The sequence below is a fragment of the Platichthys flesus genome, chromosome 14, assembly GCF_949316205.1.
Source record: "Platichthys flesus chromosome 14, fPlaFle2.1, whole genome shotgun sequence".
Lineage (NCBI taxonomy): Eukaryota > Metazoa > Chordata > Actinopteri > Pleuronectiformes > Pleuronectidae > Platichthys > Platichthys flesus.
In genome coordinates, this window is record NC_084958.1 from 4,444,475 (window position 1) to 4,460,402 (window position 15,928).

At 39.2% G+C, this 15,928-nt stretch overlaps 1 protein-coding gene across 1 annotated transcript in view; it reads right to left on the bottom strand.

Moving 5' to 3' along the window:
* brinp2 (bone morphogenetic protein/retinoic acid inducible neural-specific 2) overlaps positions 1 to 15,928 on the bottom strand; it is a 210,102-nt gene that overhangs the window by 49,028 nt on the left and 145,146 nt on the right. Inside the window, exon 6 of the mRNA XM_062405324.1 lies at positions 4,611 to 4,847. Within this exon, the coding sequence (XP_062261308.1) occupies positions 4,611 to 4,847 (237 nt within the window). The remainder of the gene's footprint in view (positions 1 to 4,610; positions 4,848 to 15,928) is intronic.

Below are 15,928 nucleotides of genomic sequence, written 5' to 3' on the forward strand. Positions count from 1 at the left end.
TAGATAAAACTTTGATGACCCCTGGATACATGCCTGGGGGTGCACTGTATATGCACGTCTGCGCCGTCTGTCCTCATGTGCTCGCAACAAACCAGGAAGTCTTTTGTGATATTTTTAGCTCGTTACCCAAACGCAGTCTAGAGAAGTACGTAAAGGCCTTGTTTGCTGCATGTGACAAACAGCGGAAAAGGTAAGACAACATCCCACAACATCAGCAGAACAAGAAAGCCTCATGAATGCTTGTCTTCCTCCTCTGTGAAGGACTGTCAGTACATCTTTACAAAGATTTAATATGCAGCAGAAAATAAAACGACAACAATTTGCCAATTCAGGGTCTGGAGGGTTGGGAGTTAAAACAATTTTAAGTTTTTTTAATATGTAGTAATATACCTGATTTTGTAATAGAATATGATGGATTTAGGTCCTTACAATATAGGTAACGCCTCTCCAATGTACAAACACACACACACAAACACACACACACTGTCAAGTCTCCTTAACTGCTTTCAGACATGCACTGAACTCAGCATAATTCCCTCAAATTATCCAGAGGGGCTATATGCGAGAATGCAAATGTCTGCGTCAGTTGCTTATTATCTAAGGAATTCACTACGACCAAGTGGTCAGTTTGATGTTTCTAACACAGGTCGGGCGCAAAACTGAAAAAAAGAGAGAATAAAAATGAATCAGAATGAAAAATAGTTGTCATGCCTGTAGAAGAAGAACACACAGAAAGCGACGTGGAAAGAGGAGATTCAAGAGCTTGTGTCCCCCCCCCTTAAAGCTTGAGCGAGTACTATGTGGTCTTTGATGCATGGCAGAGCAGAATCTGCTGGTGCATTTTTCATAGGTGAAAGGTAAATGTCATTCAGACTTCATGTCTGAATGACATTTTTTTACTCTAACCATGTTTCATATGACAACATGGTACTATTTTATTTACCTCTGAAAATAGGAAAAATAATAATAGGTCCCCTTTAACCATAGCAAACATTTGGCTAACCCTAACATAACAATAACCTTACATTACCCCGACCTTAAACCACCTTCAAATGTAACAATTTACTCATATTTTGTTGTCATGAGTGAGATGACAAGTTCCCATGATGTGTTTACAAATTCAGGTCTCCACTATGAGTAATACCTTAACTCCCACAAAAGTTTACCTCAAATTAAATCCTGCCTTAACTTTCCAAGTCATTAAGAAGTGAGTTGGTGATAACTTGAGATATATATATATATATATATATAATAAAACAAATACAACAACAAAAAGCTTCTTAAAGAAATGATGCATGACTTGTTATTTATCATTGCGGCAGTGGATGACACTCGCGTCTCACTCTCTGTGATGAATAGTTTCCAGGAAGCAGCCCAGCAAACTTAAAATGGATTTCAGGAGAATGAAATTATACACCTGATGGGGTCTCCATCACTATGTGTGCCAAGACACTGCTCCCACACCACAGGTTTTAAAACCATGTCATATATTACCATTTTGTCTTTAACAATGTAGCCATTTCAAAGAGTAGGCCAAATACAGATAACTGGGGTAGAGTTCCACTGAGTAACAATGATACATCTGGTTTTTCTAGATAATTAAAAGGGAATTAAAGGGGAATTTTTAATTCCCTTTTAACTTTTTTTTTTATTGATGAGCATCTTAAGATAGTTTAGCTCAGTGAGAATGAGTCCCACTGTGCTGAAGCTGTCTTCTTAATTTCAAATGAGGAGGAACAGCTCTACACACTTTTCCTCATAACTTCAGATGCTTTATTTTGAACTTTTATGTATTAATAACAAAGTTACAACTAGTGTTCCCTCTTATCTCTCTTGTACAGGTAAATCACACCTATTACTGTTCCTACTAATCCTTGAGATCCTAATTGCTGTACTACTGTCAGTCAAAAAAGAGGTAAGTGTGAGCCCTTAAATAATGAGGCTGGCTTATGACAACACTGCTTAGTTTATTTTGTATTTAGAAATGTTAAAGTTAACAATTCAAAAATAACCAATTTGCATGGGACTCATCAGTCCGTTAACTAAAATCAATCATCTGAAAAGACTAAACTCTGGATTCACAGCAAAAAGTGAACCAGGCAGCATCTATGTGGCAGTTTAACTACTCTGAGGATTTGTTAGTCACATGTCCGACTCAATGACTGTATATAAAGACTGACAATGTGACAGCTCAGTGGTGAAGCAAAACAATATTGATCTCTCCCTGGTGGTTGGCTGCAGTGTAGGCCATGAACTACGCTGCCATGTAACAAACAAAAAAACAAAGCACAGGAAAAAATACTTTTTCTCCAATCAAGTATCATTATGGTAATAAGTTTAGTTTTAGGTATTTAATGATAAAATAGGGTGAAATGTCATGATTGACAGCTAAGACTGACTCACTGTTGGCCACACAGGTGTATCATGGGATCTCGATTCCACGGCTTCACAGAACTATCACTAACCTGCAGACTCTGGCTCCAGATGACATCAGCAATTAAGTTAGTGAAGTTAGTCAGGTTTAGTTAATACTACAGTTGGGGCTATACGATTTAGACATAAGTTGAAATTGAATAAAAATGTCCCTTTAAATTGAACCGATGTAGCTTTTAAAAGAAGAAAATAAATGAATTCAATCAAAACTTTACAGGGATGAGTAGGCATACATTGCATAAAGGTTTTGCTATCACAGATCTCATTGTTGCTGATGGTCACTGTTGCTTGTATTGTTTTTTTACTAAGTAGTCCCATTAACCATGTTTTGAGGCAGATTCTGGATTCACTTAGGCTGCTGGTTTATTCAGAGCTTATTTGACCTATTTCACCCCATCATTTAAAAATGTATATAAAACCAGGAGTATTGAGAGTATTATCCATATAAAACTAACTCGCCCTCAGGCTCAACAGGTAATATGCAGCGCGCTGAAGTTATTAGAAACTCACACGAGGCTTTTTAATGTAACGTGTTGGTCTTTATGAAGAAAAATGAGCAGCGACTGAACTGTTTTCTAATAGATTACCACACATCCTCCATGACTAAGCTGTGTTTGTCAATATCACAAGTGATTTCAGCCACCGTTAAACAACACTTCACAGGTACACACTGCATTAATTGAGTGTTGGTGATGATTAAGTGCAATTCGCCCTGGAGCTATAAATCATCACCATCCTACCTGCTACATGTGGGACCGGGACATTCTTACGCAACACAATTTCAGTCCAGCTGTCAAAGCTTCACTGTAACACCTTCACCACCTCCTCAGCCTGACGCAGAATCAAAATGTCATAATGAGGGAGTACTTGCTCTGAGTATTTTATATATGTATAATTTCAGTCACGTCGATTTACTTGGTGGGTAACATCATTTGCAATTCAATAATGCAGGTCACAACATTGTTAGGCTATTGATATTTTAATAATAGAAGTCAGTCAATAAATAACCTTCATCCTTTTTGTGTAGTTTCATGCTGCAGACGACATGAGTCTGTGAATGGCAGATTACAGGGAAAGGAGTTGGCATCCACCATGAGGAGTTGGAGTTGTCCAGACTGTCGCCCGGGGCTGTTCACGATAATGACAATGTAACGATAATCTCAGTGTAAACTCAACGCGTTACTTCATAAAGTCAACGTGCAGTTTGCCAGTTGAAAGCTTTCGATGTGAATCTGCAGCAGAAGGAAAAGTTGGTGGGCTATGAGCTCAGTCACCATTGTATTAACTTACTTAGCTGTGGATAATGACTTGCAGGCGTTTACTTACTTTACAATTTATTTCCTGAATTTCCACTTTAGGGGCTCAAACAAAGACTTCTCAACATCATGGTTTGTAGGACTTAAAGTTATTTAAAATCAAGCCAGATTTGTGGGTGAAAATATGTGAAGATTTATTCATACACATATTTTTATGTTCACATTAAACAAGAAGCATGGGTATTCCAAAAAACTAACCCTAACCCTAAAAACCAGCAAATCTTCTGCCGTTCAGAGACATCCCCAAACCTGTCATGCCCCTCTATGTCCAAAGCTGCTTTAGCCTCGGCTTGTCGTTTTAAGTAAAGGGCTTCTCTCCTCTGAAGTTTCCAGGTGGCCAAGACCACGGCTGCCTGTGCCAGTGGCTCAAACAGCTCTGGACCACCGCGCTGTCTTCGTCATGGTTGCTCTAGCCCAGCTGTCTCAGTCAATCTGCTCAGTCAAGGCTGACAAAGCCTCTACTTCATACAACATATATGTCCCAAAGGTGTGTGCAGCTACTGGAGTCATTTCTCATAGCTAAACAATCTAGATAACTGAGCTGCCATCACATACTTAAACTTCCTACACAGGTATTAGAAATATATGAAAAATCACACACTAATTCTAGGCACACAGCTTAATTTCATTATATTTAAAATTCCAAAAGTGCCACAAAATGCCCTTAATCACCATGCCAATATATATTCTCCATGAGTTGATTAAATATCTGTTAAGTTCAACCTTAAAGCTTAAACCCTCATTCATTCCTGACACATCCACTGGTCTTCCAGAAAAGAAACCACCAAACTAAAATCTCATTCAACAAAACCTCATCGTAAGCAGCTCAACAGGTTCCATGGAAACCATCACAGCCCATACCTGATTCCATGAACTCTTGGTTGGAGCCGCTCCAGGCATCCTTGCTCTTCTCTAGGTTCTCCTCCATGACCTTGATGTCCGCGAAGGGACAGTTGCATTCTGGGAAGCGGGGAGAGCACCGGCACCAGCAGTCGTTGTTGCGGCAGAGCAACTCACCCTCTGAGTTGCAGGCCACATAGCTGAGGGCTGCCTCCACAAAACGCCCACGCAGGAACTCTGGAAGGACATCTTGCAAGCCTGTAAAAATACAAGAAGATAAATACATGGTGAAGTCTGCCTCATGTCAGAGTTAAGTTTATTTTCTTTTTCAGGCTGGTTCAAAGTGATATTTCTGTGAGGCTCAAAGGGGAAGTTTTGAGAATGTTGCACTGCAGAAAAAATTATTTCTCTATATTAGAGTAGATTAGCAACAGTCTCTGTGGCCGTTGCAACCACGAGATCCTTGAGAGGAGAGTCTTGTTTTCAAAGGCACCTTTTCTTGAACCTGCAACTGAATGTTCCTTCAATGGATGCACAATGTAAACATGCAATATAATATTCACTATCATGTTGTCAGTCCATGAGACCAAAGTGACTGTTCTATGTCAAGCTCTACTACATTCAGCTGTTGAAATGCCCATCTGCAGTGCAGTGTGCATACTGTCATCATTGCATATTGCAAAGCGATTCAGACACTAATAACATGTCTTATCACGTCTGAGGCTGATAGAAATTACATGTTTAAGGACAACGGCTCATGCTCAGTCTATTTGTGTGTGTGTGTGTGTGTGATTGTGTGTCTGCGTGTTGAGGCCACATTTCAAATGGTTCAATGTGTTGTATCTGATTGGTGGAGAAGCCGCAGCTGCAGTTACCATGCTATTATCACAGGGACAAGACAATATTTTCTCCTCATACAGTATGTTCCAGTGGTCTACTATCGTCTGCAGTCACCACAAACAACCTGCTGCCCTAGGGGCCTCATTTAAAACCACCTTCATCATTAGCATTAAAACCAACAGCATTATTTGTGCACGTGCTACACACCTGTTCCACAACCTTCGATTGATAAAGATATAAAACAACTTACAGCAATTTACTTTCAGATACCTTTAAACTGTAGGGTTGAAGATCTGAGTCATTAACAGTTTTTAATGATATCTTCTTACACTGTGCGTCTATCATGAAGTACGACTTTAGTTTTCAATAAGTGAGTGCGTGTGCGTGCGTGTGTGTCTGTAAAATTGCTGCAGTGAAGGTGACTGTGCCATCAGGAGCACAGAGCGCAGCTGAGATCACTTACAAAAATTTAAACAAAACTTCATTCTCATTTCCAAATAAAATCCCAGAGGGCAGGTTAGTTTCCCACGGATGTGTGAAGTAATCAGTCCGATGGTTCTACATATATTAATCCTGTGCTGACACTCGTGTGTAATGTTGTGTGATGGATGTTCTGGCACTGAGGAGTGCGTGAATGGAAGGAGGAGGAGGAAACGAGTGTTCAGCAATCACAAAGATTTACATTCCCATGATGATGACTCATCAAATGATAGAGATTGTATAGATCTCTGATCATAGATCTTTGTGCTGAACCGAGTCCAGTATTACACAGCTTGACCGACGGAACAGAACAATCTCAGTACAAACAAAAGTACTCTCCACTCAGGTTTATTACGGACAATGTGAAACTGTCTAATATTTACATTTCTATGTAAAGCCTCCAGTAATCAGAAAAAAATATATAATGCTGTTACATTTAATGGATCAAAGCTGTCTCTGAATGCAATAATCCTGCAATTTTTGGATGATTAACATACAAACAGGCGATACCGCAAGTTTTCTCACATTCTGAAAGTCTTGAGTGATTCTTTTTTTTTTGCCTCTAACTTTAAATTAGAATTGTTTTATTTGTTTATTTTAGGTACTGTTTTTTTCTATCGTAAGCACTCACTCACTGTATTATTTGCAGTAGCAGCAGTGTATCAGTGCATTATCTTTATTAATGACATCTATTCTGTGGCCTCCAAACAATCTGTCTTTCTTCACTTCCAACCTCACAAAGAACCCTAGAAACCGATTGATCAGCAGGACTATTAAATATTCATGAGTTGATTTGCAGTGACCTTTTATGGTTGAATGTGGGTGTGTAGAGGGCGGACAGTTTTACAGGTGGAATGAGATTCAGGTGAGCAATTTTTTTGTTATAGAGATGCTCCAAGAATTATGACAGCATTATCTGTTGTGATAGAGGTACAATTAAATGTGATTTCCCTTCGCTTTTACTTTTTTTAAAGCATAGTCTACTTAATCTAATAGTTATGGGAAAGATTGATGTTGAAGCATTTTTTCATCAACTTCTTATGAGGGTAACATGAGGCCTGATGAAATCAGAGGAAACTGGAGAGAAACTGGATAATAGGACCTGGTTGGAGGAGTGGTTCACCTGTGGGAGAATAAGACACACTGCCCCACATCTTAATGGGTAGCAAGGAAACAGCCAACGGCCGTAACACCTTGACTTCTTTGTTAAATTACAATGGTGAACAGTCAACCTCTGTTCCTGTTACCTTAAGTCCGGAGTAGATGAGCCTGTACGTGGCTGCATTTGGAAGTGTCTTAGTTAAACTATCAGCACTATTTTTTCTTTTTAAAACTTTGAAAACAGACTTCACCTAGCTCAGACCCACAATAGCACAAACTCACTGAATTGAATCTTTAGACTGACCTTAAAAATCAATGAACCACACATTTTTGCAAAGACGTGCATCGTTAAATCAAGGATGGTTGAGGTCCATTTAGATGCTTTAGTTTCAAGGTCCTTCAAGTGTCACATTGTCACTTGTCTTAAGTGTATCTGAGTCACTTGAGAAAAGTGTCAGACAAAACTTATAGCTATAAGTGTATTAAGAGCATGTGTGTGTGTGTGTGTGTGTATAATCAGCCTTTGTATCACATGCTATCAGAATCAATCCAGAATTTCCCAATGTCTGGTAACATAACTGTGTGCCGTCCTTTAAGTATGAAGCATAATTCGTCAGATATACCAAATTATTCACTACATACACTTAAAAATGTATTTACATCCTTGCAAAGTTACAAATCAAATTTGAGACCCAACCTACTGGTTCCAAAGCCACTAATAAATGCTCCCGCTGTGGGAATCAAGCTCCGTCTCAGTGTCTTCACAGCAGGGAAACATCACAGTTTAAATTTCACCACTTTCATGATTAGAATAATATTCAAAAAAAAATGCGATATGCTAATTATGGTGCCAAAAGTTTCATGACTCCACAGTGTATTACACTAAATTGAGAACTGCTTTGTGATTTAATAGATGCATCATCTGTGAGAAACCAGCAGGCCGCTTTTGTAATACTAGAATATGTTTGTGTGTCTGTCATGTCTGTTTCCCCTTTCCACTTCCTAGTCTTATTCTGGATAGCTTTCAACATCCGAGGCAACCCCACTGTGCCCTGTTATGAATATGCATGTCTCTTCTTAGGTATTTACTCTTTCAATGGCTTGGAAAGAGATGTAATTAGTTCTATTTTTCTTCTCCCTTACTTTGGCAGGTACTGTGTGTGTGTAGTACGTTTTATTTGTGGAGAGCTAAAGACATCTTAACATTCTCCCTATCAACAGTAAATGTCCCACTTTCTCTCGCTCTTCCAGCGCCCTGTTCGTTTCTTTTACTCCGGGTTTAAAAGGACGCGTCAGATTTTGACTGCAGCAGTAATAGCTGCAGTCCTGACGTTTCTGAGGAACCTTGGTATTTAGTGTCACACCATTCTGTCTTTCACGCACTCAACATTTGAACCTTTGGCACTTATTTGTTTCTTTTCCTTCTATCTGTCACTGTCATTTCTGGCCTAAATAATGTTGGAAATGAAACATGGTTAGCTTTAAACTTGTGATCGCTGTGGGTGTAATAGATTTGAATGTTTCTCAAGCAATGGCCGAAGCAGTAAAATGTAGACAATGTGTTAAGCTCAATGGAAAAACGGTGATGTCAGCAGGGAAGAACGGACTTTTATTTTGATTTAGGTCAACTTGTATAATTTATCTTAATATTTTCAATTGACATTTTTTGTGTTTTTACAATACCCTCTTACCTGATGACAGATCTCCACTATACATTGACATTGAACTGAGAATCATATTGTCAAAAACGATTACATTGCTTAACTATTATCAAAATACAGTATATTATTATCAACAAAGTTTTGTGTTAATATTTTAAGACATAGTTAAGCCCCTCAAGGAGTTAACAAGTTATGAAACTGCCTTTTTTTAATGTTATTTGCTGCCTCTTATCTACAACAGTAAATGAGACAATCAGGGTGAAATTGGTCTTTCTTTATAAACTATTCTCATTGTCTGTGGTCGGGTTGGATTACCTGCGAGGTAAGAGCAACGATTTGTGACAATCAGGCTGGGAAAGCCTATGTTTAGGTGGAGGGAGAGAGATTAGAAGCGGGGGTGGCGAGTCGACTTACAAACTAGGCTCAAAAGACTAACACGTAGAGATGCACTCCCGAGTCTGTTCCTCGCTAACTCCATGTCTCAAACAAACAAGATGGATTAGATTAGACTGAGAGTTAAGACACATTAGCTCATCGCTATGCAGCCTGTAAACAGCTGTGTGTAATGGTGTGGTTGGTTACTCCTTAAAGCCCCTATTCTCTACTTGAAAAATGTAATGTGACGGACTTCCACATTGGCCGTCGGTTTACTTCCTGTCGACAACAGATGGTTGGTCTTTTTGGTCACTCTCACAGTTTGTAACAATTTTGAATAAAGAGTTTGTTGTTAGCATTGTTTATCGTTCACCTTTTTTTCATTCCTGCCTCAGCTTATAATGATCTCTAACTACGTAACTCTGTTAAGAAGTGACCTCTGGTGGCTGGAGATTTGATGCAGAACAATGACACAGGCCCCTGATTATATAATGTCTCAAACTAGTTATCATCATTAACCATGATCGTTATTACTGTAACCAAGACTATAAGATCCTTTAAAGTAATCATATAAACCAAAATGATAATCTCTCTGTCAACCCTCACCAAACAGTCTATGTTCAAAATCTGAAAAACATCCAAACATTACAAGTGTAACAATACGTTTCTTTTAATAGTAACCTATCATAATAACGGTGTAGCTATTGCAGAAGTACATTAGTACTCCAGAGAATCACTTGTCGTATTCTTCACGCAGCTCTCATCCGCTGTTCCAAAATGAATACAAAAACCCAAGCCTCAGTAGGTCACACTCATCTAAACCTCCGGGATACACACACACACTCTGAGGAGGATTAGCTGAAAAGGAGTCACATTCCTGAACATTTGAATGGAAGTTAAAATGAAATGTCGTTTCACCAGCAGAGCAAACGAGTGAGAAATCGCTTGTTGAAATGTTTACTCCTACATTCAACTTTACAACTTTACCTGAAGGGCCTTGTTTTCACTTCCACCACTATTTAAATGTATTCAACGTCACCTATCCATCCTATAATGACTTATCTTATTTGATTTTTGTGTACTTTGTGTGAATTGAAATAATATTTTCACAAGAAAATAACTACTGCTCTCGACTGAGGATGGCAGTGTGGATTCAGCCTATCCGGTCTATAAAATGTGTGTTCAGCATTTTCAGGAAAATTGGTATAATTAATAGATGGGAGGGTGGATGGAGGACAACTTATGGGGATGAGGTTCAAATATTTTACATGATCACAACTCCTAGCTTTACTTTTGTCTCCTCTCAATTTAAGTAACTAATTTGCAAGCTGTGCCAACTTGTGATATGTAGTTGATGAATGAGCCGAGGGGCTGTGGTCAGAAAGACAGAGCGTAGAGAATGGTTTAAACGATTTTAGACAGAAGAGGCTACAAATAATCAGGTCAAATGACCATAAACAATAACTTTGCAAAATACCATGAATATGGAGGATTCTAAGTGTCAATGACACAATAAGCAGCAGTTTTGCAAACACAAACAAAGAAACTGTTGTTTAACTCTATCAAAATTATAACAGGTTTCATTTTTTTAATGGTTTGTGTTGACATGGTGTGATTTACAATAAACTGATGCAGGTTCTGAGGGAAAAGAGAGAATGGTGACTGAGATATTGCAAGCACTTACAGAGGCTAGCCTGTTTTGTTACTTTTTCTTTATACATGCATAATCCCCATACCATCATATGGTTCACTGATCAACCAGGGGACGCAGTACACATCCAAGATATGTAGCACTTACCAACATGTGACATGTGAAACATAACAGTCACTAGAGAGTCATTATGTTTTTGTCTGAGGCAAATTTGTGTCTGTTCAGGGAACAAAAGCTTTGTTCCATTTGTTTCCATCGATCATTTCTCAGCCAAGTGGAAAAAACTTTTTGCAACATTTAAGTTTTTATGAATACCCCTTGTACGTTTGCAGGTCTTCTGCACAATTTACAGTGAGTAACCAACTACCAGTAGCTGTGAGCAGGTGTTTGCGTCCATTAGCGGATGTTAGTGACATAAATTCAGTTGTTATCCAATGTTTTGGCCTACGATTCAGTCCGAACTTTAAGGTACGCTGAGGATAAAGGCAAATCTACTGGCTTGTATAGCAGTGCTATGAAAGCCATGTGGCCCACTCAGTCGATCAGACACCATTATCCTTTTTAAACTAAACACTGTCCCATTTTAGAACAGGACAATATGGAGAATATCCCTTTATTTTCTTCCGGACTAATAAATGCCTACCACTAGTTGATGTTAGTGACCACCAGCGGATGTGAGGGACATGTCTTCAGTTCTTTGCCTTACTGCTCCCGATATTTTTTCAAACATAATGTCAACATATTTGCCACCATGTTGCTAGCTTTTTAAAATATATATATTTATTATCTAACAGTGAAATATAAATAACATGATGTATCATAGTTGAATACAGCTCTGAGGTAATTGATTTAATAATCATTCATATATCAATCATCATTCCACCTTGATGTGAACTGTAAATTTAATTTGAGAACCAGTTTTAAACGTTGGTCTGCCTTCTGATAATACAAAATATGAGAGACTATGGATTAAAGGCTCCAGCAGACTTGACTTGATTATACTTTGTTTTTATTATTTCCTTGGCAACAGTTATTGAAAGAAAATCTCTCTTGTTTTTTTTCTTTACTTTTGTCTCTTCTATTTTCTTTTCAAAAAAAGAGAGTGGGTATCTTATTTTGAGGGGGGCTTTTCGGGTCATTACCCATAAAGCTTTGCTTCCATTCAGCCACAGATTTATATCACTCCAAAAGACCAGAAATATGCGACCCATGGTTCCGTTTCTGTCTATCTCTCCGTCTCCAGCAGGGACCACACTTTCCATTTTGGGCAATTTGATGCTCTTAAGCTTCCCCCATGATCACCACCCCTCTGTTATCAGTGTGTGTCTGAGTGTAGGTGCATGTGTGTGTGGGTGCTCTCTAAGCCTTTGCTTCCGAAAGGCACTTGGTCCGCTGGAATGTACTTTTGGCTGTACAGCAGATGGTGGTGCTGGTAGTTTTGGACCGTGCTCCAGCTCACAGCGTGTTAGGCTTTGGCAGTGACCGAGCTTCATAAACACTGCGTTTCCTACAGGCTGTTACAGATGCTACGGTATCACACTCTCTGTGGCTCCCTTTATGCCTATCTTCATGCCTGCATTTATTTTTTGTCTCACTCTTACCCGACATTTTAGTCACGTCAAGATGGACTATTCGTGGCAAAGAATGAAAACCAGATTGTACTTTGCTGGTTGTTTTTACAATCAGCTGTGTTCTCAGCTAGTGGATTCAAAATGTGGGGCTTTAAGGCTGGGAATAGATAAGGCCTGATTGGTGTTGATTGGTTAAGAGCCTGTTGGTCTTCCAGTTACAAGGACAAATTGCGTCTATCATGGCAAGTGCAAAAGGAGGATAAGCACTCTCCCTCTACCTTTATGTAGGTGCCTCTATCTTCAAATAACTCTTACATTGAGACTGCCACTCGGTGCTGTGATATCAGAAGAGGGACAAATAAGAAGTTTTGCAAAGAAAATGTATGTCCCATGTTACTATGACAGGTGGTGTGTGGAGAATTTGTTTTAGTGACTGCCCAGGCTAAGGCCTCAGCAGAGGGAGGCACTTGATAGATCTCTCACCTTGCAGAAACTCACAATTGTCGCACAGCATCTGTCCCTGGGCCCTGCTCCTGCTATTGATGGAAATCCAGCGGAGTTCTAAAGGCATGTTTGGGGCGCTTTGGGGAATGATCTCTAAGAGGTTTTCCTGGAGTCCCTCTGCGAAGGCCAATACACTGAGAAACTACTTTGACATTGGGCCAAGCCTATATTGTGTTTCAGAGAAAGACATTATAGACTCATATCTCTGTTGCTGGGTTCCAAAAGAGACTTTGAAGGAATAGGATGATCTTTGCTTGTAGTGCAACGGAAAATAGCTGTAAGTGTGCATTCCACATGAACTGTATTTGTTTATTTTTAAGGATAAGCTATTGTATCAAAACACAATGTTTCCATCAGAAGTGCAAGGTCCTGAATTAGGTTTCAGGGAGAGCTTTTCAGGTGGTGTGCACTTTTTAAAGGTAAATGGACCTTTGGAATGTGGCTTACAGCTATGATTGCTTAAAGACACTAGCTTTGCTAATGTGCAAGTCTAAAGGATCTATCACTTATGAACTGATGAAACAAATTATGTGAAAGGAAACAGGTGCATAAATGACAATGTGCAAAAACAACCTTTAGTTTTGGGAATGTTTTTGATATTAGTTATTTGGAAAAATAAAATAAAAATTATCAGTTATTTCTCAGGGCAAATTCTACAGGTTTTCTTGGGAACCTTGACTGGGGATGCAATGCTTTGAGGATTATATTGAGTTCAAGTAGACATGTCCAGTTATAATAAAATGACACAAAGTACATACACCACTCCACAGAAAAGGTCAGTGTTGGCTTATTCTCAGGGTCATTAGAACAAACAGGTGCACAGTACAGCAGATACTTATCCAGCGATACAGGCTGACAGTCTTATATCTTCAAGGTTTTAATGTTGACAATTAGCCAGGCCACACTATCAGTCCAAGGCCAGCAACATAGAGGCAGTACAGTTCTCTGGAAACATAATATCACAGTCAAGCCAGCCTAAGTTTAGTGTCAAACCAAGAGTGATAGCAGCAGTCTATGAATGGGGATCCAGTAGACCTTAGTTGTTGTCCACTTACATGGTGCTGGTGCCTAATAGAGAACAGGCTCAATGCATTTCCACCATAAGAAAAAAACAGACGTGCTAGTAGCTGGAAAGGGATGCTACACCTGCACAAATGTTGTGGTCCAAAGGTTGGAACAACTGATGATAGTGACTAAAAACTAAAAAAACTTGTTGAAGCAGCAGTAACAAGAAGCTTTCTGAAAACTTAAAATGTAGGATAACTGAATTTGAAAGCAAACTAATGCAAATCGATGAATGTAGTTGCTCTCCTGTAGCTGCGGGTAAACAAAATGCAAGTCGGCTCATAAAAAAACATGGTTCTGGCAGGTTTGAGAACCAAACTTGGACATTTCTAATGCGCAAGTCTGCTGCTGTCTACCAGTTCTGAATTGGCTGTGCACCAGTGTAGAAACTATTTGGTGCAGAATTATCAAAGTACTGTTACTTACTGTGTACATACTTAGATCTTAATCTTAATTGTGGTGAGAGTGAAGGTTCTGTGAGTCGAGAGTATTAAGGCGAATAGCTGTTCAAGGCTGCCCAAGACAACTGTCTCTCCCAACACAGTTCTCCATTTTGTCAGGACGGTTTTTCCTGGACTCTGGATGTGTTGGGTCTGTCGATGCACTCCCGCTCAAGAACAACGCCAACACATACACACAATGCCATTAAACATAATCATATACTCAAAGGAGCCGCACAACTAAAAAATGAAGAGGTTTCACTTTGAAGGCAAAAAGTTTGGCCATACACTCAATAAAGATAATAATAATAATAATAATAATTTCACATTTCACAAGCACCGCTCTGACTCAAGGCTAAAGCCACACTATTTTTTGTCAACCGCTAAAGATGAGAGATGGTAGCCTCTTATGGCACGAAAGACAATGGTCTTGATTTAACAGAGGCGTATATGCACAAACACATACACATTCGTACACACATACACAGGCAAAGCCTAAAGATACACAGGGGCATGCAATTAGAGACAGATCAGAAACTGTAAGAACGGCAGAGTGTTGAACCATGTGGGAAATAGAAAGTACAATATACCACTTCTGTCCTACAACTCTAATACTGTTCCATTTCAGTTAGCAGTGGTGCAGAGGCTCAAATACAAAGGCTGTGCAGGTAGAATTACAATGCAGAGGTCTGCACAAATCAATGGGAGGAATGTAGGAATTACAGAGATTGATCCCTATGATTATAAACAACAACTTGCACGACCTAATTTGTGTTGATTGGGATCCCAGGAAAAGCTCTGAAATTCCAGTTAAATGGAAACCCATCAAGCTAATTGGATGGAATTAGAAGAGTATACCCTTGGACATTGCTGTGGTTGCACTTCTCCATTACCATTTGTAACCCAGGTCTCATGACTTTAAAATAATAAAAAAATATATATATATATTTTCCGAACCGGAAGTGCAACTACTACTTCCGGTTTCGGCATGATAAATATCCGGGTCGAGAGGTGCACTTCCTCTTTAATGGCTGAGCAGTGCGAAGTGCGAAGTGCGAAGCAATGCGAAGAGTGAAGCTACCGACAATTGATGGCGAGCTATCCCTGTATGGACTTTTTCAGAACCAACCTTTCCCTACGAGCCTCCTTGCCCTGCGAGCGGTATGAGAGAACTAACCGTAACCTTCTTTTTTTTCCCTCCTTGGAATAACATTTTTTTGGACCAACAGACTCTAATTAACTGAACATATAACTGAATGAATGAATGCATGCATGGTGCCGCTAACACCTGATAACCTAACTTGTACAGAAGACCTTCAAATGTATAAGGGATTTTCTAGTCCTACATTCTAAGATCTATCTTTCACACACACTTATTATTCACCTTGAGAGATGTCAGTAATTGTGCCTTTTTTTTTTGCCCCTCTCCCTTGACTGTCAGTTTTGACAAATTGGTCTGGTTAAATATTTTTTTCTAAAATCTGATCAGATTTCTGATCAGAATACGTATTGTATTTGTGTCTAAAATCTGTTTGGTTCGGTAACTCGCAGTCCCCATGAAGCTCATTAGCTGAGCTTTGATAATTTAACTCTTGGTAATCTCTAAGTAATTCGTTTTTTTCTGAACTTTAAAGCAACATTAATCACATTT